The sequence below is a fragment of the Stegodyphus dumicola genome, chromosome 8, assembly GCF_044657685.1.
Source record: "Stegodyphus dumicola isolate Sdum_Otavi_A_Nest chromosome 8, ASM4465768v1".
In the NCBI taxonomy this organism is placed as follows: domain Eukaryota; kingdom Metazoa; phylum Arthropoda; class Arachnida; order Araneae; family Eresidae; genus Stegodyphus; species Stegodyphus dumicola.
This window is the reverse complement of record NC_140775.1, coordinates 160,927,118-160,954,391: the sequence shown is the minus strand read 5'-3', so window position 1 is coordinate 160,954,391 and position 27,274 is coordinate 160,927,118. Positions and strand designations below refer to the sequence as shown.

The 27,274-nt window shown below is 29.1% G+C and overlaps 1 protein-coding gene across 2 annotated transcripts in view; it reads left to right on the top strand.

The window, feature by feature from the left end:
* swm (Zinc finger protein swm) overlaps positions 1–27,274 on the top strand; it is an 85,459-nt gene that overhangs the window by 4,224 nt on the left and 53,961 nt on the right. For both annotated transcript variants that reach the window (XM_085822662.1, XM_085822661.1), the window contains exons 2-8: positions 1,821–1,939; positions 4,482–4,690; positions 9,535–9,659; positions 14,031–14,347; positions 16,330–16,512; positions 24,181–24,294; positions 25,401–25,538. In XM_085822662.1, coding sequence (XP_085678788.1) covers positions 1,821–1,939; positions 4,482–4,690; positions 9,535–9,659; positions 14,031–14,347; positions 16,330–16,512; positions 24,181–24,294; positions 25,401–25,538 — 1,205 coding nt within the window. The remainder of the gene's footprint in view (positions 1–1,820; positions 1,940–4,481; positions 4,691–9,534; positions 9,660–14,030; positions 14,348–16,329; positions 16,513–24,180; positions 24,295–25,400; positions 25,539–27,274) is intronic.

Sequence of the window (27,274 nt, the reverse complement as noted above, 5' to 3'; positions counted from 1 at the left end):
TTCTGTTTCAGGGGTAGATAGATGTGAAATTAGTTTCTAAAAAGAATGGAGTGAATTAATGCCTGAAAAATTAGATCTTATGTTATAATGGTATTGTTATTTTGGTATTGTATGGGCTTTTTCGATGTTTAATTAAATAATCCAATCCAGTATCGTTGTTGGCCAATGAGAAGTTCAACTACCGGTCAAATCTAATTCAGCATTAAAAACATGTACACTGCAAATAATAATAAAAAGAAGGGACAGCTTCATATCTTCTGTTTTACTGGGCCAATTGACGAAATTCAAATTGCGCTTTTCATGTCTCGAAAGTGCGACTTGGGATATGTATTAAGATTTATATATAGCATTTTTCCAATGTAGATATTTTGACACAAAATTATACTTTTTCTTAAATGACATACCAATTTGTTTCCATATTTCTATTCTCTAATTCAAATTATGCCTAAATATTAAATTTTGTAAAATTTGGTGCAAAATTTATGGAGAAATTAAAAAATTTACCTTGGCGCATTTTTTTTTTTTTTTTTTTTTCAGTTTACGTAAAGAATAATTTACTTGGCAAACTTCTTAATTTATAGCAACTTATTTTCATTTCCTTTTTTTCATTGTAAACGAGCAGAAAAAGTCATCGTTCATGCTTTCAAATAATTTTAACAAAGTGTGTAAACCAAATTTGGCAATATTATTACTTATAACAAATATACCAAATTTCAAAACGTGTCAATATATAAATTCAGGTATATTTTAGAAAATTTTAAATGCAAAACTAATTTTTTAAAAGTGTGCCTAGAAATACATCTACTTTAAGATGGTGTTAAAAATTTTGTATAATTCAAAATTTTTTAGAAAAATTTATAAAAATTTACAAGTACAAATTTTAAAAATAAATCATAAAAAAGGGGTGAATTTCATTTTGAATTAACCTAAATTTCTATATCTGAAAGGAAGAACCAAATAAGTTTAATAAAAAAAAAAGATATTAACAAATATATACCAAATTCTATAACCATTGAGGAGCTAAAATTTTGAGAGTAATTTTTTTAAAAACTGCTTGTATATGATTTTTTACAAAACTCGGCAGTTTCGCATAATTTGACTCGTAGAATCGTAAGATGGAAAAAATCGGGATGTCGCTTCAGAAAAAGGCCAATTTTGTGTCAAAATACCTATGTTAGAAAAATACTATGTATAAATCTAATACATATCCTAAATCGTGCTTTCAAGACATGGAAAACACGAGTTGAATTTCATCAACTGGCATAGTAGAATGGGAGATATAGATCTGTCCCCTTTTCTTTTTTTCTTTGCTCAGTGATGACGTTTCCTTTAGGATTTTGTATTGTTGTTACATGTTATGCCCCTGTTATTATAAAAGACATAAGATTTTTTACTATAAAACTTTTATATAACCTTGCAAATGACCTTTACATGTGATATATATGATCTTTATGTTTCAAATTATGACTGGAATTGCTTAACAAATGAAATGATTTAAAAACAATAAACTACAATAATTGTATTTATTGAATTATATTTTTATTTTGTAAAATCATGATACATTTAACTGATATAATTATAGCATATCCAACTGATAATTTTTTTTAGCTTTTGTTATAAATTTAATAATTAGTAAAACAATTTCTTTTATCGTACATTATATATCTGACAGAGCATAATGCATTTTTTAATCTTCCTAATCTCTTCTCTGTCATTCATAATACATCTAATTTATATAATATATATATATAAGTTAATTTTCATAACCATTTGCATCATTAGTATTATATGGGATATTAATTTATTTGCTTATCTTAAAGGTGTGACGCTGACCCTGCTGCTTTGGCAAAATACGTTCTTGCACTTGTGAAGAAGGATAAATCAGAAAATGAGTTAAGAGAGCTTTGTGTAGACCAACTAGATGTTTTCCTATTAAAAGGTAAATATTTTCAATAACTTTCATTTAAACATCAAAATTAATTTTAAAATTCAGTATAAAAATAATTTTTGTATTCACTGAACTACTGACAGGTTCATACAGTCCTTAGGTTTTTGGAAACAATATTTGGTCTTTAAAAGTCCTTGATTTTGATCAAAATTGGCAGAAATTCCTTAACTTAAATCATCTGAAATTTTTTTTAACAGCTGCTTTGGTAGTGTGAATTAGCATTTTGAGAAAAGTTTTTTGGCAATTCACTGACAAATATTTATTTGATGAGTTATCATTTAATCTGTTCCTGCTTTTAATATAAAAAGTGTAATACTTGAGTTTCTGGACAAGAAGTGAAACATAAACATTTTGAAATAATTTCTTATTTTCTAATGAAGAGCTCATAAACAACATTTCCCATTTGGGGATGTAAATCACATGTGGAATGGTTTAAAAATAAAGCTAAAATTTTTAGAACAGTTTTGTAGGTTACATGGATGATATAGTTATACTGGATTCTCTGAATTAAAGACATTTAAAAAACAATAATTTATTTGATGTTTGACGCCGAATAATAAAAAGAAAAGAACCCGCAATCATTGCTCAGAACAGTTACCATTATCAAAATAAAGTAATTTATAGCATTTACAGGTATGCTTTCTTTTTGTTCCATTCAATGTGAAATACCCTGCAAGATTAGCAAACAGTTAATTTTAATGAAAGTGATTCTGAGTATCAAAATTGAGAGGTTACAGGATGTTATAGTTTGCAAATGAACAAAAATTGAAAGTATAATCATTTATTAGCTGAATGATTCAGGCTTACCAAATAGTGAAGATCATGAATGTTTAGAAATAACTGTGAGCTATGAGGCAATTGAATTGAGAAAAAGACTGTTGCTGATCAATTTCTGTACATTAAACTGTATTTCCATTTTGGTCTCTCATGAAAGAATATCCTCTGTGATCAAAATTTTTTTAAATCGGTAAGATGATAATTGTTGTTATTGTCCTGTATGGCTCCTGAGATATTTCAGTGATTAGTGTGAAATAAATTTTATATGGCATATTTTTGTTATGATAACCGCTGCTTATCTCAGTTGGTGTTTGGCCCTAACAAGTTAAGTAATCAAAATTTCTATTGTATTTTATTATTCCACATTTTCTAAATTCTCATGTTGGCTTTTCTTGAGCTATAGTTATACTTTACTTAGCTTTTATTTAATCTGTTTCAGTTTGATCTAATCTTTTTTTGACAAATTTTGCATTCCAATTTTTTTTTTATATTTTCTTTATTAATTTGATAATTATTGTAATTTAATATTTGGTACTGTAACGGGATGCGAGTTCTAACTGTGCATCCAAGTACCAAATTTCGTAAACTTTTTATTTCACTTCATGAATAGCTGTGCAGTGACATTAGTGTGAATAAGGAAGAATAGACATAGATCTTATTAATTTTCTCTCCGAAACTTTCAATTTCATTTTTGTTAAAGTCTTTTAAAGGGAGGTAGAGGAGAAAAAAATTAATGTGGATAATACAAATTTGGCAATTGCTGACTGATGCACAGTCAGATTAAATATATCATAGACAGATGACAAACAGATTATCCATGCTGAAAGACTGAGAAACCACTAAATTCAGTTGTATTTTATTGTTATTAAAGTACCAAAATGGTGCTTTAGTAGAAGGTGAAGAATGGTTTACAGAGTGGATGCTGTTTTAAATGTTTGTACATGCCTTTTCTGACCACTATTCTGTTAATTATTTCTAGTCTATCTCTAGTACAGGGGTTCCCAACCCTATGCCCGTGGGCACCATGTCGCCTGCTGATTATTTAATGTGTGTCTGCTGCTGTGCGATCACAATAAAAATGTTTTAGTTTTCAATAAATTTCTATGTAAAAGATTTCTCATTTTTAATGAAATAGAAATTGTGTCCAACAGCACAAAGCAAAATGCAACTAATCTCTTTTTTTATGTGTTTGTATTATTAACTCTATCCAACTATAAATTCACCTTGAAAAAGTAAATGGTGCCCACCATCCAACAGTTATTCTAGAATGTAGGGACAAAACGTTGGGACCCCTGCTCTAGTGCATTATTTTCAGTAATCTGATACTGGTAGAATTCTGTCAATTTTAACTAAAAATGTGCTATTGTTAAACTGTGAATAAAAACAATTAGACATTTTTATTTGTAAATTTATTTATTTATTTGGATTTAATAAAGTAACTATTAATTTGTAAAGCTGTTTATTTTGTTAAGACTCCCACTCCTATTCTTTAGTTCATTTTTGCACTAACATGTACATTTATTGCCCAATTAACCAAAAAGTATATAATTTTTATTACGATTCAGTCACAATAAAAATTAGATAATTTTTGGGTACCTAAAATGGTTCTGCATGGTTATGTAATTTTATGTTTCAAAATTTTGGAAAATTTATTTTAGTTCATCTGAATATTGTTTAAAAAGCTGTTCTTTCATTTTTATATATGTATGTATTTAAAATTTCTATGTTAGTATTAATTTTTTATTTCTATTTTTAGATACAAAGGTATTTGTTGATCTTCTTTTTGAAACATTGAAATCAAAGTCTTACCTTGCTAAACCTTCAGAGTTATCTGCAAGTGATACAAATATTAATTCTAGTCCTCAATATATTAGTAATTCAAGTCCTCAGTATAATAGTGGAAATTTAAATGAAGCTACCAAAAAATATCGAAATACAGAAAATGAAAGTAAACTAAAAGATATTGTAAGTTTCTGTGTTTTCATATCTAATTTTTATTAGTTCCTTTATATTTGCCAGTTTTTTAATCTATGAGTATGCAAGAATAGTTCTGCATAGAACATTGTTATAAAGAATGTTTTATGTTTTTAATGTAAAAAGAAAATTTTAAATGATTTAAATCTGTTATGTGTGTATATAATCTTAAATAGGTTTAAATTATTTAAATCATTTTCACATGCATTTTTATAAACTTTGGTTTTTCAGCGTGTACTGAAGCTTAAAGAACATGAATGTTATAATTTTTAATGCAATTTGATAGTTATTAGTAATACAAGCGTGTAATATGTTTCTTCTGTCAGATGACTTCACAATAACTGTAAAAACATTGAAATAACTGTAGAGTTTCGTTATGCTGTGCCATTAAAAAATTTTTAAATGTTGCAGTATCTTGATTAGCAGACCTCTTATGGAATTGGACCTTAGCCTACATAAATAAAAGGTTATTTAATCTGCAAAACTTTAGAAAACAGCATTTATATGTTATAAATAAAGATTAAAACGTAATCTGTGATTTTTATAATTTCTTTTTGCCATTAGTTAATTGCACATTCAAATATAAAAGCTGTTGAATTTTATGAAGCTATTATTATTAAATTGTGAAACAAATGAAATTTAAATTGGCTAAAGTGTAAAATAAGGGACATACAAATTTTACAATTTCTGCATTAGATAAAGATTTTACCTTAGAAATTCTACTTTTTCTAGAAATTCTACTTTTTCATTACTTCATAATCATTTTATTATTGCAATGTTATATTTTTGATAACCAAAATTAATGTTCTGTAACAGTAATGTATCATCAGTAATGCAACTATATTATTTAATGTGCATAAAGCTGAGATCATGCATGCCGCTGAGTCTGTACAAATTTCCAATTTTTTTAAGTGTAACTAACTCTTGATGTGCATGGGAAGAATAACAGTAATTGTATCATATAATTTTCAATGTGCACAGTGTCAAGACTGCAAACAGTGCCAAATTCATGCAATTTTATGATTTTTTTTAGTGAAAACAAATTATTGTGTACATAGGGGAAAAAATGAATGTATATAGTACAGTCAAAAGTCTTTAATCCGGACTCGTCGGCACTTCGACGAGTCCGGATTATCGGTTTTTCCAGATTATAGATCATCAGTTTAAATCTGGTAAGATGGCATGCAGAAATTATAAAATTAAAAATATGAAACCGTAATTTATGAAATAAAGAGCAATTATGATCTAAAGGGTATCAAAATTTACAGAAAAGAGCTTAATATTTATTTGTTTACTTTATTAAACATTTCTTTCAACACGCGCATGCGTAAAGCATACATTACGCATAGTCGAAATTAGAAAATTGCAACCAGAAAACTGTTTGATTTGTATTCGTGATATTTATAATGATGAGGAATTTGATTTAAATCATATCAAAGACAGAGTACATCGAGATGAAATACTACATTTAGTAAGGAATTATAAGCCGAATAAAATAAAAACATCTGCCCTGAAGATAAGGATAGCGCTGACAGATCAACTTCCAGTTCATTGTGCGCCGCAACGTCTCCCCCCCAGCACAGCAGTGTGAAATTTATAAACAGATTTCGGAATAGTTAGAGAAACAAAGGATATGCCTTTATCCATTTTTTGCAGCAATTCCACTTTTTGTTTGATGGGCATCAAAACATGCTTTCGCTTTGTAGATCCTTTGGCAGCTCCAGAATCGGAAATTCTTTTTGACATAATCGAAAGTTCAAGTTTACTTTTATAAAATTGCTGTAACAGTCTGCAAAAAATAATAAGCCAGGTCCAATTAGAAGATTAAGGAACAATGCAATCTGGAACATTAACTGAAATAGATAATTAGATAGTTTTAGCTTAGCTTATGCTGTCTGTTATACATTAAGCACTCATGCGTAAACGTATTATGCGCATGCGTAGACGCATTATGCATTTACGCATGCGCAGAAAGTTTGTAGCTTTGAGGTCTGGATTATAGATCATTCCAGATTATGGACGTCCGGATTAAAGACTTTTGACTGTATATATAATATTTAATGTGTGCAATGGCAAGATTGCATGATGCCAACTTTATGCAGTTCTTTGATGTATATGGTAAAAACAACAGTAATGTATAATATGTATAGCTTTGATGTTTTTGCAGTGAATACAGGCTGCCTATGTACATGGGAAAAACAACAGTAATATATAATATATATATATGTATATCTCTGATGTTTTTGCAGTGAAAAAAAGACCTCTGTGTGTATGGGGGAGCAATATAATAATATGCATACAAATTTCAGTAATTTTGTACTTAAATAATAATAGCTTAAAAAAAAACCTACTAAACACAATAGTCACATATTTAATAGATTATCAGGTTGTCCTATGTAAGAGCTGGTTAACAATCATTCAGTTGTCTTTTTTGAGTCACAATTTATCATATCTGATAAAAAAAATCAGAACTGTCTTCTGAAAATTTTTTGTCGGCAGTTAAGCTCATCTATCCAAAGACTTTGGAAACTTTGTTTTCGATCTATGCATACTTGTGAATAAATTTTCTTCTTGGTCATATATGACATAAGTAATAGCTGTGAGTTTATCCGGTGAAATTAAAATATGTATTTCAAAGCCCGGAATTTGCTTGATTAGCTAAACATTTGAAAAGCAGTACGCAGGGAGTTTGTTTTTAAACTAGCACTACTCAGAGCCATCTGCAGCTTGTTCAATCAGCTGGAATGCCACCAAATTCGGAAGGGCGCTAATGATGATGATGATTTTGTTGTTATTGTGACTTATCTCACTTGTCTGACAGTAACATGAGAATAAGAATTCTTTCGTGGCAAGGACTGCAAGATTGCACCTGCTGTTGGCAAGATTCTTGAGCACTCTTTATACATGTGGCAGTACGATTTTGCTCAGTTCTGCCCCAATTTTGATGGAGAGCCTGGGGTTGGAGGTGGTTCTGAGGGTCTCCCAACCCTTTTCTCCTACCACCAACCTTTTAAGAGGACTTTTGGTTCACCACATATTTAGAGTTTCTCCATGCTACACAGGTATTGTACATTTACAATTATCCGTGCCTTTTCAGGGATTCGAACCTGGGCACTTCGGTATGGCACTCTGCTTTGCTAACCAATATCCCAGTTGGGTAGCTGATAACATGGGGGGGGGGAGAAATTCCTTAAAAGAAGCCAGTAGGGTAAAATATATCACTATTCCTACTCAACACACTTGAGAACTAGACAAATCAATGATTAAGAAGATATTTTAGTGCAATACTGCTTTAATGCAATAAAATGGACTGGCCACAGGTTACAGAATGATTTTTCAGTACATCGCAGCACTTTATTTAGTAAAAGTGCTTCTTAAGCAGGGATATAGACCTCACTGAGGAAGGTGACCTTCATGGCTCATTCTTTGAGTCACAAAAAGGTGACCACCTTTTCATGGATCACACATTGCATCCTTTACACATTCTTGACAGCCAAAAAAAGGTCACATGGGATTAAATCTCAGGAGTGAAGCAACCATGCAAGTGGAAAAAAGTGAGTTATGACTTATTCTGTAAAGTGATGGCACAGCAGCCACTTAACCGATAGTCTAATCTGCAGTTGTGTACCATCCTGCATAAAAATTACTTGATATAGCAACTCCCTCTGCTGAAGTTATGTGTTGCCAAAACTAGTTAACATATCATAATACCTTTGCCTGGTAATAGCATAGGTCTGTGGACCTGTTAGAGAAAATTTGCTGTAACGCCACACCAAACAGTGACTTTTGGTAAATTCAGTGAGATTCTCCACTTACTCAGATGCCTAAATTCAAGAATTGTGAGTGTTAACAGTACCATTTATGTGAAAATAGGCGCCATCTTTCTGCAGAATTCTCGAGGGCCAATCATTTTTGACCTCCATCCTTGCAAGAAATATTAGAGCAAATGCTACTTATTAACATAATTGCTGTGTTTTAATTCCTGCACATGGCTTAGCTTATATGGGTAAAAGTGCAAAATTTGCCATAACTTTGACAGATTCAAATCTAATTGTTCTGCTCCCCTGGCACACCATCAGTGTTTGTAGTAACCACATCGCTAACTGTCTGTTCGGACATTTATTTCTGCCCTCTACCAAACCAAACTACTAAGGATCTTGTTTCTTCAGACTTCTGAATCATACATTTGATTGCATTAATTGATAGAGGCCTTTTACATAGATTGTTACGACTTCTGAACTCCCGAAGAGTGGGAGTTGCATTTGATTGATGAAGATAAAAAATTTCACAAGAAATGTGTGCTGAGGAAAAATGAGAGACTGAGTTACTAACACTGCTTGTCATTTACATAATGAAGCATTTGCATTTTCATGTTTTACTTGAATTTTATGCGCATTTTCAGTTGTTCGGACTAGAACAATGCCACATTTTCTCCTATCAGCAACTTTTAGAACTAATTTTTTTCCCCATGGAATCTTTTATTTCGTGTTGTCATTAGTCCTGTTATCAAACTTCGTGGCATTCCAGCTGCTAGCTACAGATGGCTCTGAGTAGCTTTAGTTTAAAGGGGTGAACCGCTGTATATTAAGTACTGTTTGAAGCATAAACTTGGAAACATTTAAAACTATAATTGTTTTAGTAATACTTCGCTTTACTTTCTGGAAGAAAAAATGTTTTGTTTCACTACAGTGCATACTATACATTTTGCTAGAAGTGACAATGGGAATTTTGTTTTGAAAAGAAATGTTCATGAAAATGTGTCCTATTGAAATGATGCTGGATAGGTTAAAAAATTTAGACTTAATATAACTTTTTTTCCTTTTCATTTTTTCCAGGGAATATCTGAACGCTTAGGTGGTAAATCTAAGGCATGTAATGTAAGGCATAGATCTACAAGGAAAACAAGATCAAGAAGTATCAGCCCCATAAGAAGGCCAAATCGGCAGCGGAGCAGAAGTAGGTAAGTTAAGAGAAATTTTTATGTTTTGACCCTCTTCCATAATACTTCAGTGCTTTTTTTAAAAATTTACTTTTAACACTTAAGTTTGATTAATTTATTTATGTTCTGAATTGCTTTAGTGAAAGTGTTAATTTATTTATGAAGTGCTTTAGTGAAATTAGTTTCTAAGAATGTAAGATCCATTAAAAAAGTATCTTACCTTTGATTGAGAAAAATATAATTACGTATGTGGAACTCCAAAATCTTGATCTTTTCAATAATAGATTCCTCACTTTACTTATACTGCTGAGAAAATTACAAACAATTTCCATTCTTACAAACATTGCTGATACATATTCCGTTTTTCTTTAGTAAATTTATCGCATTGTAATCACTTCAGTAAATTTGTCACACATTAAAAATTATGTTACTGAGGAGCAAATTTTTGTTTGATCTAAGGCTTCAGTTTTGTAATTATATTTCCCGTTTAAACTGCTCAGAGTGAATTGGTAACAGTTATGATTTTCCAATTTTTCTACTCGCTGAAAAGACCATGTTTAAACATTTTTTGTTCTGAGCTTTTCTAATTTTAACTTTTTAATGGCATACTTGGTAATATATGAATTTTGCCTTCCAGAAGCTATCAATATTATATTCAAGTAATGGTTTTAACCAATTCCCAATACACCTGCAATTAACATATGCACTTCAGAACAATTATTCTAATATAAAAGTATTTTATTTTCAAGTTTAACTACTGCTGTCTTTTTTTGTAGGAAAGCTTACTTAATGCTACACATAATATCAACATGCCTGTATCCACATTGAAAATAGATCACTTTTGACTTATGGGCCTTACTCATGTGGCAGCTTAATAAGCATTGAAAAACCCTTCTTTTTTATCTAGTATTCTTATTTTTTTTATCGTAATTTAATTTCTGCACAAAGCTACAAGATTCACTGCTATGTGATGATTCAACCCAAAATGCTTATTTTTTCCTTCTTTTTTCCTTCTTTTTTTCTTAATAACAGCTTTGATACTAATTCTGAAGCAGAAAAAGTGTTTTTTTACTTCCTTGCATGAAGTAAAAAGAAAGTATAGTAATCATGAAAATTTTCAGGCATCATATTTCAACGAAAATATCCGTTTTGACCGCTATTGAATGCAATTTAACCATGTTTTCGCATAACATTTGTACGTAAGGACAGCATAAAGACTCTCTTCCCCCAAAAATTATAAAACTGATTTAAAATGAATTCTGAAGAGAATTTTTCGTGGCGTCTGTATATACATACCTATATACATATCTCACATAATTAAAAAATGAGTAGCCTCAGAATGTTGAAATTTTATATATAGGACTGCTATAACATGTACATGTACATCTCTGTTGGTTGCAATTGGCTGCACCAAATGTATATAAATATATGTATATATATGTAAAATATAAAAAAAGCACAATGGCTTTGCTCTATGTGAACAAGCAACCTCTAATTAACTTTCCACAATTTCAGGATCTTCCCCTTAGACCAGTAATTTCGAGAACATTCTAGCCTATTATGTAATCGCTTCAATAAATAGAGAACGCGCGGGGCCATTTTGCGTCAGAGAGACCGCTTTCTTCCTCTGTTGCTAAGACCTGTGCTGCTGCTCTTCTGCCTCTCTTTGTTCGAATTATAACACAGTGAATTTAATTTTATTTAGTAAAGAGTGATGATATGCCTTTCAATTGAATAAAGATGTGGAATCAAAACAATTAACTTCTGTGTCATCATTTCTGCCAAGCTTCATTCATGTGCCCGACTGCCAAAATATTACATACATATCCACTCTGTTAACTGGCTCAGTGATCTCAGTTTCTTTACTCTTATATGTTTATAAGTTGTGCATTTTTTGGTTTAAAAATGATTGAATTATGTTGTTCTTATCTTCCAGTTAAGGTTTTTATGCCTTTAGTAAATCTGCATGCAATGTTTCTGGAGTTAATCAACAATTTAAAAGTTGTTTAAATGCAGCTAAGCCTAATGAATTTTGTGATGGCAGACATGTTTGTTTACGTTTCAAACTTGTTAAAATAGTGGATTTGTTGTCAATCTAGAGAAACTAAACTTGGCAACAACAAAGATAACGCCTTCTTTTATTATTGCGAATTAAATCATCCTTAATTCCCTCTGGAATTCTTTCGAGGAAATAAGTGTTCAGTTTTACTTCATAATTTTTAATATAGATATTTGAGTTTTTATGTAGTTTTGCCTTGTCGGGAAGTGAGAACTGAATTAATTGAATGAGAAATACTGAATTGTCTGTCAAATAGATAATTCTTCAAATGATATAAATTTATATGCATTCTGTGTTATAATATGGACGAAATGTAATGTTGGAAAGTGAACTTAGCAGCGCCAGAGTGTCGTTTTGGTAAACAAATATGGTGAATTTTAAAAAATGCATTTATTCTATTGTGGTTTATGTGCTATCGTCGGTGTAGATTTAATTCAGCCCAATATGTTTAAATGAAATGTAAGAAAAAATGCATATAATTTAATATTCAGTGCAAGGAAGTCATGTGGTGTACATGTCAGATTTTTTTAAATAATTTTTTGCATTGTGATAGTTTATTTTCAGATGTTCAGACGTACCATTCTATCTAGCCTAAAGGTTGGCACATATTTCGATTATTTCTACTCTTTCATGTGAATTAAAAGACTTTGCAATTATAGTTAATAATTTCTCAATATTAGAATGTGCATCTTTACTTGTAGATTTTTATCAATTTTTATTAAGATTTATTTTGTTAGATCTTTTAAAATGATGGTACATAAAGTTTGACAGTTTAAAAACTCCCTAGCTCTTTCCAAGCTTCTCATTTCAATAGAAATTTTATCATAAAATTTTCTAAATATATAAACATTATTAGAACTGTATAAGGGTGTAATATTAAGAATGTTCTTTGTATGGGTGTATACGAGTAAATTGATCTTAGCAAACATTTTTTTTAGTAGGTTGTAAAGTCATATGTTGAAGCTGATATATGTAAACCTTTTACAATACTCAAAGCAGATCCACATTAATATGCATTAAAATGAGTGGATTTGTCTACTTTATCTAGTGCTTCATTGTTATCAATAGTAGATTCAAAGCTATTCTAAAATGTAAGACAGTTTATGTTTCCATAGAATTTAGCTAGGGTCAGTTTTTGAAGTTTAATCTGAACATTACTGTTAGATTTCATTTTCTTTCTGTTCTCAATATCAAGTTACATATCCACTAATTAGGTTGAATTTTGTTTTGAGCTATCGTGTGTTCAATTTTAGCTCATTAATTCTTCTGGTGGCAGAAAATTTTTTTCGAACCACCTTTCATGGTATTAAGATTTTTAAGAATTCTACTTCAAATTCTTCACCTTTAAAAAGTTTTTCCATTTCTGTGTACAGTGCTCAGAATACAATTGTGTATCAGTGTTTTTAGTAATTCTTACCAATTGCTAACATTTGATTCATCTGCTTTCGGTATTTCCTCGTGTAATCGTTTAAGCGATTTAGTGATTGATGCTGTTAGAGTGCTGCAGTTTTTCCTTAGTAGTCCTCTTCAGACATAGTTTCTACTTACAAAATATTTAATTACTATATCAAATGCAATAATTAATCAATATTTCTTATTACTATTGCACTGAATCCTAACATTTCCACTCACATATTAATTCTGTTTCTTATTCTTTCAATATGCTAAACTCACCATCCTGGCAGAAATGCTACTAAAAATATTGTTGTGTAAACAATTCTTAAATATTCTTAAAATAATCAAGTAAAATTTCACGTCTTCTAATTCAAATATCTCCAGCTACAAAGTTTCTTATGTTGTATCTTGTCATTCTAAAAGCACTAATGTTGATTTAAAACTAAAATTGGTGGATACAGCATACTGAAATGATGAACCCAGTTAACCTTTAAGTAAAATGTTTTTTTAATTTTATGTACTGTATTTTACAGAACTTGTAGTTTAATCACGTCTATGATATTCAATGTGTTCTCCAAGATGGTGTTTACTCTTTCAGAGTCTAATGACACTAAGAGTAGGCCAGTAGGTGATGCTAAAAACAGATGCGCCAGAAGTTTTCAATATGTGATAATTTTATTAATTTTATTTTTATTATTTCATTTTAAAATCTTTTTATCGAATTGTGAGAGCAAAAAATGACAAAATATTCGAAATAACTGTATTATCTAGAAATTACAACACAATTTATAGCATTTATTAGTTAATGCTTGTTATAAATAAGTGTTATACTGCTACTAGTGATTTTTTAGTGTGGTTCTGACAAACCTAAATTATAGTTAATTATTTTAATAAAAAAAAATCATAACAAAGACTTTTTTTTTTTTTTTTTTTAACAGGGAGCTTGAAGATGGACGTAAACGTAGTTTTCCCGATGAAGGAAATTGCAAAAGAGACTTTCCGTCCAAAAAATTAAAAACGAGACGGCATAGCCGAAGTGATCGTTTGAGTAAGTGTTCAGGTGATGAAGAAGGCAAAAGTGAAAAACGGAACTATAAATTTAGAAACTCTAGAGAACAAAGCCAAGATGGAATACTCGATAAAGATTTATTGCGTGACTCTAGATCAAGAAGTAATAGCTGGGAAAGAAATCGCTCCAGGTCTTGCTCTTGGTCTTCAAATTCATCACGCTCTCAGCCAAAAGAAAAATCTAGAGGTATGTTGTGCTGTATTTTGTATTATTTATTTTAAAACAGGCGTATAATCATTTGCAGTGTATATTTTAATAATAGTATAAGTTTGAATGGTAATATTAAAAATATGAGAACTAAAATTTTTATTATTCATTCCTGTAGTTATATTGGATGAATGCAAAAATTCTGCCTACATTTTTTTTAATAGTTAAAAAAGGTAAATTTTTTAAAAAGTAAAGTTTATAGCATTTTACACATTTGCCACAGTTTTGTGTGATGCTCTACCATTTGTCTGGTAGAATATTGTGCACACACACTCAACTGGTGTTATGGATTTTTTTAAAATTTGAGCTATACAAATATCTGATGATGTTTACTTTTCTTTACTACATTATGCTTTTTACAGTGAAATCTGATATTTTTTGCATTTTTTTTAAAATTTTTGTTGATATTTTATATATCATGTTTATAAATATTTATATACATTTTGTAATTGTTTCATATCTTATCTTTTCTTTTAAAGCTTTTCCATCTTGATTTCATTTAAAACAACTTCTGAAAATAATTTAAGTGGTAATATTAAAAACAAATCATATCTTAAAATGTAATGTTACTTGATTAAATTTGATTAAATGCTGAATTTCTTTTGCATGCCCCTTTTGGTAAAAAAAAAAAAATGTTTTTTTAAAGAAATATTGAATTACGTAATCCACTTAATGTTTGAAAATTTCTCTAGGTCTTGAAATGTTAAAATTAACCTTGTTGAGAACCCATTATGGTAATCATTCATCACTTCTCTCTTGTATTTAGAAGAGAAATTATGTCTTAGATCTGATTGAACAAGATCAGAATTTATTAACAAAGTTTTAGTACATATAGAAACATCACAAAAGCTAAAATACTGTAACTTACATGTTGTACAAGCTGTCAGTGTAATTGATTTTTTGAAGCAGAATATGAAATTCCTTAGGAAGAATTTTCTGTTTTTCTACTTTGTGAACAAAACTATAGAATAAATTAGAAATTGTTTGCTTATTTTGATAACATGAGGTTTCAGAAATAAAAAATTGCCATCCTTTTGTCAAGGCCATTAATGATCTAAACTAATTAAACTATTAAAATTCTTTCATTAGTTTTAACTCCTTAAATATTTTTTTCTTTAGAATATGCTAATATTCTTATTTCAGTAGTCTGTATTTATTGGAAATCTGCAAATGAAAAGCAATTTGTTCAACTTTTTATTGTGTTCACCAGTGGATGAATGGATAAAACAGCTCTTGTAGTTAAACCTAAATTTAGATCCTGGTAAATGGATGATTTCCTCCTTGTGTAACATCTATATGACCCAGTTTCTTTTAGGAAATCTATCATGAAGGCATTCCTTCATTTAGGCAGAGAACTCTGCTGTCCTTTATTGTATTACAATAGTTAAAAAGGTAATATTTTAAATTTATATCCTTTTAAAATTTATACGCTCAGGCTCGGAAATTGTATGTTCATGATTAAATTTACATGAATATGATTAGGAATGTAAAATATTGTGAAAAATTATTTCTGTATTCTGGGCATCTGACTTATTGTTACATCTAGACTCATTTGTTTGCATAAAAGTTCTGTGAAAGTACTTTAAAGATAAAGCTTTTAAAAATTGTTAGTATTAGTGCACAAGAGAAAATTCAAGTGTTAAATCTCAAATGGAAATTTGTGATAAGTTCAGATAGTACTGATAATTGAACAATTGTGACTCAGAATTTCAAAGATAACCATCAAAAAGAGTATCATATATAAAATATTTACTTAAGAGTATTCTGCTCCATTATCAGTTCATATTTAAAATTGACTGAGGATGACAATAGAAATAATTTTTTAAGGGGGGGGGCTAGTACGTTGAAATCAAAATTTCCTATAGATATTTGCATTCATACTCTAATTTTAAAGTTGGATTAACAGGCAGCATTGAAAAAGGTTTGTTTTTTCTTTTGCAACATTTTCCTTTTCCTTTTAGAGCAAGGCTCTAGGTCAAATTCAAGAAATGCTCTGTCTAAATCTGAAGCTCAAAATCCTCTTGTTTCTGACCATGGTGATACTGACTATAGACAAAAACCAATTTCTAGTGCTCCTAGTGTACATCATCAAACATCTAATACATATTCTAGTAAGGGAGCAAAAAGATGTCAAGACTATGATGGTAAGATGCTGTTTATGATATATTATTATTAAATTATTACAATAGTTTTATTCTCTTTGTAACATCTAATTTTATTTGTAGTTGATTTTATTTCCTTATACCAAAATTTTGTACTTTGAACATTTTATTTTGATTAATTTAATGTTTGTTATATTGCGTAAAGAAGTGTATTTGTTGGTTAAGTAATTATTTCCATTTATATTTAAATGTTTGTATAAAATTTAGATAACAATTGCAGAAATAAATATTAAAAAAAAAATATTTTCACACTTTGAAAACCCTCTAACTGCTACTGAAGTTAATAGAAATATATATATATATATATTTTCTTTAGTTAAATACCTTGATTCTTTGTAATTGGGTATAGTAATTTTGTGGTTTTTCAAATGATTTTTCATGTCAATAGATGTGTTTCAAAGTATTACTAGTCACTAAACAAGTTTTGGTTCTTTAAAGTTCTTAATTTTAGCTGAAATTGGCAAAAGGTGCTTAATTTTACTCATCTGACATTTCTATTTGATTTTTATGACTATAGTTTTGAGAGTGAATTAATTGTTAATTTAGAAAAATGTTTTTTGTCAATGTGTTTAGGTATTTGATGAGTTATTGTTTGACTTCATTCCTACTTTTAATATTAATGGTGTGATACTCAAGTTTCCAGATATGAAGTTCAATCTCGATTGAAATATAAATATTTTGAAATTATTAACAGCTTTTCTCTTTCTGGTGTATGATTCTTTTGTTATGCACTTAACATTTTTGGTGATTTAGATCAGTTTGTATACAAGATTTTTTATTCGGATATTTGTGATTTTTTTCAGTAATTTTTTTACAAACATAACATGTATAAATATCATTAAAATAATAATAATATATCAAAATTATATTTAAGAAGTAGCATTAAAATAAAACATTATTTTTCCCTATCATATTTAAAGTGACATTACTTTCCATTTTGGTGACTTGAGAATATTTCTATTCAGAAAAATAAACAAGGTAATAAATGCTCTACAGCACAGTTTCTGAAACACTTCTCAGCTAAAAAAAAAAAAAAAAAAAAGCTATCATAATTATTTTAAAAATAATTTCATTAGTCGTTCATTTTATATATTTTTACATGATAAGTTTTTTTTCTACATAATTGTTTCAGAATTATTCAAATGCACATCGGTTTTCTTTGAAAAATTTACTTTTCACATTTCTGAATTTTCAAAAAATAGTTCTGCCATTTTACTATTATAGAGTTGGTAGAGATAACTTTTTTTTTGAAGGATATAAAGGCAAGATTTATAAACCTACAATTTCAAGATTCCAGAAAAATGTGACGAAATGAAAACTGGCATCTCTTATCAAAGCTGAAAAATCTTCGATTATTGTGATACTATAGCTTTTGCGGATGATATCTTGTTTTGTTTTCAGAGTAGGGACTTTCCTGCTACTTTTTTTCCAGGCACAAGATACTTTAAATCTCACCTATGATTGGTCAAAAGTTTTAAATTGGACTTTAATACTGATAAAACTAGAGTTATGATTATTGAAAAGTGAAATATTTGTTATGATGCATTTCAGTTATTTCTCGATGGAACCCCTTTGGCTGTGGTAAAGGAAATTAAATATCTTGGGGTTTTCCTTGACTGTAAATTTTCTTGGAAGCAACATTTAACTTATGTATCTGAGAAATGTAATAAATTACAGCGTGGATTAAGCCGTATTACATGCAACACATACAGTATTAATTACAATGTTTGTTCACTTATCTATAAACAAGTAATTAAGCTCTTCACTATGTATGGCTCTAGAGTCTGGGGTATGTCGCTTAAGAAGAAGATAGATTATAAATATCTGTGGCGCATTCAAAGGTGAATACTTCTGTCGGTCATATGTGGATATTGTACCATTAGCTATGAGTGTTTATACAGTTCCTGGCTTTCTTCCAATTGACATTGCCATTCTTCATTATGTTGCCTGTAAGGAAAATATATCTGCTTCTGCTTTCTGTATGATTGTGTTTTACCTCCATCTGACCTCCCTCATCCTTCAGAAAAAAGTGCTGTTACTTTTTTATTCAGTTTAGCAATAAAATCGTAGATGATTCACCTGTAACTTGTTATACCGATGGCAGCAAAATTGATGGCAAGGTTGGTCTTGCATTTGTTGTCTTCAAAAATGGTCTTGAATTTGAGCAATTTCAACTTAGAAATAGAGATGATTGTACTGTTTTTATAGCTGAACTTTTGTGCTTAAACTTAGCCATCAAATGGATCTGAACAAAATGATGCTGTGTCCAGACTATCTCATTTGTACCGATTCCATATCATCCTTGGAGACCCTAAAACATATTTCTTCCTCTAATAATATCATCAAGATTAAAAAATAACTTAAAAACCTAAAAGATAAAAAATATTTTGGTTGCATTTGCATTTGTTCGTGGTCATACAAGTGTTGTTAGGAACGGACAGGCTGATTTTCTTGCTAAGACTGCCACCAAGCATGAAATTGACACTTTTGTCAATATCCCTAAATCTTTTTATATGAAAGTATTGTGGAGTCATGGAATCAAAAATTCATTAGCTCAAATAAAGGGAACTTAACTAAGAGATTTTTCCCTTCCATCAAAATGAGATTGTCATGTCATCACTTTTACACAAATTATAAATTGACCCAATTTCTTACTGACCACAGAAATTTCAAAAGTTATCTGAGCAGATTTAAGTTAAGCCTAAAGTCTGTCTGTGATTGTAGCATCGATGGTGAGGAAAATATTGAACATGTTCTTCTTCTATGTCCTAAATATGAAAGCGAAAGAAAAATCTTGAAACTGACATTGAAAAATTTTAGTGTTAACTGGTCTCCAGAATTTCACCCGTTTATTTCTGAGAAAATTGTCAATTCATTGTAAAATTTTTTAATCCTTAATTTTGTTTTAATTTTCTCTTACTGTTTATTTTATATTGTTTCATACTTTCTTCTGTAAGCCCCATGTGATGCTATGTATAGTACATGGAGCATTCCTTGTGTTTCTTTTAATAATAATAATAATAAAAAAAAGTAACTGATACATAATGGATGTGTTTTACAGAAAGTTTATGATAAATTTCTTATTTTTATGAGAAACTTTTAAAAGAACAGTGAAAACAAAATTACTTAATTTTCTACTTTTGATCCTAGAAGTTTTTTTCTTAGCATGTTTATCTTACCATTATTTGTCTTCTTACTAGACACAAGCATGGAAAATTCCAAAAATGGTTCTAATTTTGTCACATGGGCAGGTGTAAAGGAATTTTTCTATTGTTAAAGAAACTGAAAACTGGCCACCACACATAGGCATTTTCTGCCTGGTGCAATCTGTATGGGGGCTAAATTCTGCTGCCCGTGCCTTTCTAAATTTCAAAATTTTGCCACACAGTGTCTGCCCTGAATTCTAAAAATTTTGCCATCCTTAAATTTTGTTGCTTGGTGTTTCACTAAATTCTAAAAATTTGCCTCAGCATTTCTCACATTGTCTCCGATGCTATATCATTTTATAGTTATTCTCAAGAAATAAAAGAAGCAGTTTCTTCTATACATTTTCAATATATGCAGTTTTTTAGAATAACAGAAATCTTTAATTAAATATGAAAATTCTGCTGCCCGTGCCTTTCTAAATTTCAAAGTTTTGCCACACAGTGTCTGCCCTGAATTCTAAAAATTTTGCCATCCTTAAATTTTGTTGCTTGGTGTTTCACTAAATTCTAAAAATTTGCCACAGCATTTCTCACATTGTCTCCGATGCTATATCATTTTATAGTTATTCTCAAGAAATAAAAGAAGCAGTTTCTTCTATACATTTTCAATATATGCAGTTTTTTAGAATAACAGAAATTTTTAATTAAATATGAAAATTCTAAAATGATGATTGAAATTCAAGAAACTAATTTCATAAAAAGGAAGAAAATTGTTTTGGTTGAAATATTAACAAATTACGAGATGAAGCTGAGACAGTGAGAATATTTTTATATTTCTGAAACCACATAAACTTGGGGGGTGGGAAGCCTAAAGAGAAAGAAATTAATGTAAAATATCTCTAAATTTTTCAAATTAAAAAGATGCATAAATATTTTGTTGTGAGTTGTTGCTATAAAGCATACATGTTTTGTAGTTTTTTTATGTATAATTATCCTAATATTGTTATACAAATCAGTGTCATGAATTAAGTGTGTAATTTTCTGTTATTTTTAATTGCAAAATGTTCTTTTGTGATTTTAATAATACTTTTTAATGACTATTTTCTAGAATAAATAAATAACAATGATAATGTAAATCTGTTATGATTGAGGATATCTAACTACCTAATTAAATTATTTGTAACTAAATGTAATTTGTAACTTATTTATAACCAACCCTTAAAAATTATCTGTGTGTTTTAAGGGAAGTTATTGCCTTTCCTTAATCCTTACTGTGGACGTACAACATAGAAATGTTAAAAATAATGTAAATCTTTATTCCTTGCAACTAATTAGACTTAAAACAAAATATCTTATTCTTTTTGGTGCTTAGTGGCTTGTTAGAATTTAACAATATATTAACTACATTACAACTCTGTGCAAATATATAACTCTAACTGACTCAAACAGATGAAGCACATAATTTTCCACACATACCAATTGTACCAATGTCAGGCATTCATGTGTGTTCCAATCAGTGGTTTTTGTCTCTCTAGGTAAACAGCAGCAGTGGCAATAGCTTACCTTCTATTACAAATCATGCTCATTTATGATTTTATTTTACCTGTGCTTACTTGATATAAAATCTGCATAAACCTCTGTACTGAAAACTGTACTATAAAACTTAGGAACAGAAAAGGTACTATTCTTCTTTAAAGTATGTTGGACTATTATAATTGTAAAATATTATTGTTTCAAGGAATTTTGTAATTGAATGCTGATTACTTAATAAATTTGACAAGTAGTTGATTTTATTCTCAATTTTTTTTTATAATTAAACAAAATATTAGAGTATGCATCCTATTTGCATATCTGTTTTATTCTTAAAATTGTATCACCAATGTGAAGTTCAGGCATAAAAATAGCTTAATTTATTCAATTCCCATTTGCTGATAGGTCTTTAATTTTTTATCATTATTAGTCCTTAAAATTCCTTAAAAGTACTTACTTTCTATGTGCAGAAATGTGTACGAACCCTGTTATTTACAGTGGTTAACATCAAAGGAAAAGCTTGAGTTTATTGAAGATATCATCATTTTTTAAATTTGAAAGCCATATTTGCAGTTATTTGCTAATCTTAATGTGTATGGCAGCATGAAATTGTTTTGAAAATTTAGGTTTGATTTGTTGCTTTTTAGCAGCACATTCTAACTTAATGATATTTTAATGCGCTGCTAATTGCATACAGGTTGGTGCTGCAACATTGCTAAAAAAATCTCATGTTTTGACAATATTAAATACATCTATTTTGTGAATGTAAAAGTTTCGAGAATCATAGAAAGTTTCATAAGTTCAACTTGAATTCAAAATTTTGTATTTTCACTCCTTTGAACTGTGAGTGCTGATTATGTTGACAAAATTGGTTTTATTTTTTCAGAGGTCATATTTTACTACAAAATGTGTTAATTATTCCTTGCTGTTTCTTCTCATAGATGAATGTGGAATATTATCCATCATAATATGCCACGGAGGAAATATGCATTTAAGGATGGTTGTGCAACTAATTCTGTTTACATCATTCCAGCATTCAATATTGTAAATAACTGAATTAAAAACATGAATTTTTATTATGAACTGGTTAAGCAAATTAAATTTTAATCGAAAAAGTTTACTGGTCTTATTTAAAGAATGGGTGGATCTGTTTTTGAAAATGAACATTTACTGCAGTGCATACAAGCAGAAATTCATAACATGGCTACAAAATTTTAATTATTCATCTGTATTTTGCTAAAATTCATATTTATCTTTTGATTTTCAGTTTTTTTTTTTTTTTTTAAAGTATTTGTAAATTTAGCTATTGAGTATTGTATACTGCTGATAGTGTGAGGCTGATTATTGCTATACTAGAAGCTATATAGTTGATTAAATAAAAAGTATCTTTACAATATCTGCCTTTCCCATTTCATTTCAAATGCTGAGTCTTCTTCCTCACTGTTTTAATGTAAATTCAATTTTAACATTTCCCCTCTTTTTAACATTTAAAAACATTTAATGATCACACTTTTCATCTTTCTGATCATTCAGTTGCCACAAATTATGTTCATTTGTTTGTTATTAATTTTTCCTTCTGTTATCTATGTTTTAAATGATTTGCTGTTTTCAGTAAGTAAAATGTGTAAACAGAGGCATTATTAAATAAGTTAATATTTTATCTAAAATTTTTGTTTTATTTGATAACTCATAATCTTTGTTATTTTTGTACAAAATATTTTCCAAGACAATAAAAAAGCCTTTTTTGGTATCATAAGAGGTATTTTATCCCAATTGCTCTGGAATCTGTAGGTCGACATTTGGAGAACTTCCTTTCTAAAAGTACAAAAACACGAAAATACATTGGTGATAGATCAGGAGATTTAGTAGGGATATGAGTGAAGGGTATGGCCTTGATATCTGTTTCTTATTCCATTTTTTTCCAGGAAATTAACAGTAGATTTTGACATGTTGCTGCCTTCTTTCTCTTGATGTACTTCTACTGATTGATCACACTTCATGTGTTGATCTTAACATTTTTCTCCACTTTCTTTATTTTTAATTTGTTGTTATATGAAAAGCCAGCAATAGTTATAAAGTCAGTAGAAAAACTCTCCTTAGATTACTTGAAACATGTTCTAAGATTTTGTTCTCCTCTTTGATAAGAATAAATGGACTTTCTTTAGATCCCTTGAACCATGTTTTAAGATTTTTTTCTTCTTCTTTCATCACAGGGATCTCTTTTTATTGCAGTCATTTAAGTACACCCAAGATTCATCTAGTGTGACAATATTTTTCCATTTTTGTCCAGATAAATGTTTCTCATAAAGAATTTTACAGTGTGTTTTGTGTTCGGTGATATGTTATGGAGAAAGACAATGCATATTATGTTTTTTCTCTTTTTTAAGATTCAAATCAGTATTAATCACTTTGTTTTCAGCTGACACTAAGTATTTTAACTATTTTGCAGCTGTCCTTTGACTTTCTTTTAACATTAAAGATCTTACCTTGGATATGTATTTGGAACAATTTTTTCACTTGAAGCTGTATTTTGATGTTTTTATCCTTACATATTGACAGCATTACATATTCTAGCTTTATTTATTGAAAAAACAATGGCTTTCACAACATTTTTTAATAACCAGATATGAATAATTTTCTTTGGAAAGAACACAGATATAGCCCTCTATCCATTCCTTCTTTAAAAGTGACATTTGGCATGAAAACAAAACTGTCAAGTAGCAGACGATAATTTATACTTTTAAAAATATAATTGCAGTTAAAAAAATTCCAAGCAGATTTTTTTTTAATAGCAAAGCAAAATCATCTAAAAAAATGTGCAACTAGCTTCTGTATTCATTATAAATATGTGAAAATTTTATTTCAGTAAAACATTCCTTTTTTTTTTTGTAAATATTAATTATATGTTATATAGTTGATTTGAATTTGTAAAACTTTAAAATATGTTTATTTCATATTGTGTTGTATCTTCTAGAAAAAGGTTATTGTATGAGAGGAGATTTATGTGTGTTTGACCATGGTGCTGATCCTCTTGTGGTTGAAGATGTTTCAGTATTGAATTTCAGTGTCTCAGTTCCCCCTACACAAGGTATTATTTAAGATAGTATTTCTTTTGCATAACTTTTAATTATATAAATGCTTTAGTGTGTTTTTTCGTTTCTTTTATAATATTTTTCAAGAATATCATTTTGTTGTATTTATGCCTATTGAAATTTCTTAATAACTTTTGAAATATTTTATAATAAAATACTGCTTAATAATAATTTAATTTTTTTATTCATAATATGATATATTAACTAACATCAACTTCTAATGCTTTCTAATATTTCTGAACATGTTATATGCAAAAATATTGAAACAAAATACTTTTTTAATTTCTTGCAGTCATCTTTTCTATAATTTTTTAGTATGTGCATCTGAATATCTCTATTTTTTTTTAATTCAAATATTGTTAGTATCAAATATGTACAAAAGCAAAATAATAAGCTTTATTTTTCTCTGGATAGCTTTATGTTTTGTTGGTTTCTAAACAGCAGATGATTTTTTTGATCTGGTTCAATGAAAGTGTTGAAATTTTATTTATATTATTATTAATACACTCTTTTATTTAAGATTAAGAAGATTCAACATTTAAAAGTTTTTGTTTTGGTATTTTTTATGGTAAAGGAGGAATTTCATTATTTCTTCATAGAATTAGAGTGAAATGAAATAAACAGTATCTTTACTTTAATTTCCCATTCACTTGTGGTTGAGTGAATGAAATTGCTAAACAGTGGTAGTTCGACGTATTTCAGACCCTGCCAAAGAGGCTGGCTGCTTGGGACTCTCTCTTTTTCTTTTTTCTTTTTCTTCTTTTTAATCTTTACCTCATTCTTTTTCTTCGAAAAATTGAGATTCATTCTTAATAAATTTAATTCCTTCATTTAGTGGTCTTGTTTTCTTATTGTAATTCTCTAACTGTGTGCATTAGAACTAGGTTTGTGACTTTTATTTCACTAGACTGTGTGATAAATTACATATCATTTTTTTAAAAGGAATGTCATTGTTACAAAATGCTTTTCATCATTTATCTTAATTTATGCATTTTCACTTTTCTATGGATATTTTACATTATTTTTCATAATTAGATAATATGCATGATAAAAATTAATTTGTAGTAAAAGTTAAAAATTCTAATTAAAAATTTTCTTTCAGCAAATGATGGTGTGAATTCAACTGCTGTCATTTCAAGTCGAAGAGATGGCTCGAAGTCTCCATTGCCTCCTCCTCCACCATCTTCTCCGCCACCTCTACCACCTCCACCTCCTCCACTTCCACCTCTTCCACCTCCTGGTAATAATTTTTAAGAATTTTATGAAACATTCTAGTCATGATTTTCATCATCACTATATTTGTAATCAATCATCTGATTAACTAATGCATATAAGTAACATAAATTGTATCAGTTACATACACATAAAGCATATCAGTAATTTAAATTGTACATGCTAGTGCAAGCTTTATTTAAAGTTACTTAGTAGTCTATTATTTGACACTAATAGGAACTTAAAATGGCATAATATATATAAATGATTTATAAGATTTCAAAATAGTGTATGTTCCAAAGTATCATACTGATGATAATGATTAATGCATGAAAAAGAATCAGAAATTCAGCAAGTTTTCATGCAGCCTGGAAATGTCCATTGTGAAATACTAGGTAACAGCATAAGTATAATACCGTTATAAAATAGCAACGGTACTTAAATTTTTTTTTTGGGGGTGCATGCATTTGTTTGGATATATCAGATAGTCATCTGTTACTACAAAGTGCATACAAAAGAAAATATTGAAAAGAAAAGAGTTTACCAGAGTATTCTATTGTGGCATTTTCATTCTAAGGACAATGAATGCCTGAGTCAGCGCAAAAGAGCATGGGTGATCAAGTGTGCCTGGTGAAGTGGTGAAAAGAGTAAAGTAGAATTTCATGAGTAGTCAAAAAAATTAAACAAGATGCAAACCTGAAACTCTGGTAAGGATGACTTAGATCTGTTTTCATGACCCTGAAGTCTCCTGATCAAACACTACATGATTTTTCTGCTTGGGGTTATGTGAAAGACTGTTTTTACATACCTTCACTGCCAACAGTAGATAAGTAGCTCGGGGAATGCATAAATTTTGCTGTGATGATTATTGTCAGGAAAATGTTGCAAAGGTATATGGTATGAAATATGTATTTATGTTGTGTGACCAGTGAGGCAGATAACATTTATAGTGCATAAGGAAAACTTGGTGAAGCTCTAATTTTTTTCATGTTATTATTTTAAGTATTTTTATATTATTATTGAAATTTTTGAAAATTCAGTTCCGAAGTCCAAAATCTGGGTATCCAATAATGAGAAGGATGTATTCTGAACCTTTTATTACTTTTTATAATTCTTAATCAACATTTAGTTTCTTGCACTGCACTCATGTTATGATTTACAAGATATTAATAAATTGAAAGGTATCACCTGTTATGTTTATGTTGTAAGAAAAATGAGAAACTATTCCGAAAGCCCTATGTGGTTGATGTTGTAAGAAAAATGAGAAACTGTGCCAAAAGCTCAGTCTTATAAATAGCTACATGGTATTTCAAATTTCTTACGTAAGCAAAATTAATGGCTTTTTTTTTTATTTCTATGCCCTTATGAGTCACTTTTTTTGTTCATTTAATTTAATTAAATTTTGAAGTATTTTCTCTTAGAAATTTTATAGTTATGAAAAAAAAAATATTGTTGTATGGCAACTGAGTATAAACAGAAGTTCACAAAAGGGGGAAAAATTTTATCTGTTATTTCCTCTGGTAAATACAGTTAAAATTCAACATGAATTTTTGATTGTTGTTTCTTCAAAATATTTTTATTTTTTTTATTTAAATATGTTATATGAATGTTAATTAAAATTTGCATGTATGCTTTACAATCAGCTTTTTGCATTTGTATACAAAGGTAAACTATGTAGTAATTTTCAGGATTTGTCTGCTATTTAATATTCGTATATGTTTTAATAGTTCCTAATGTAACACAGAATATGAAACCTATTATTTA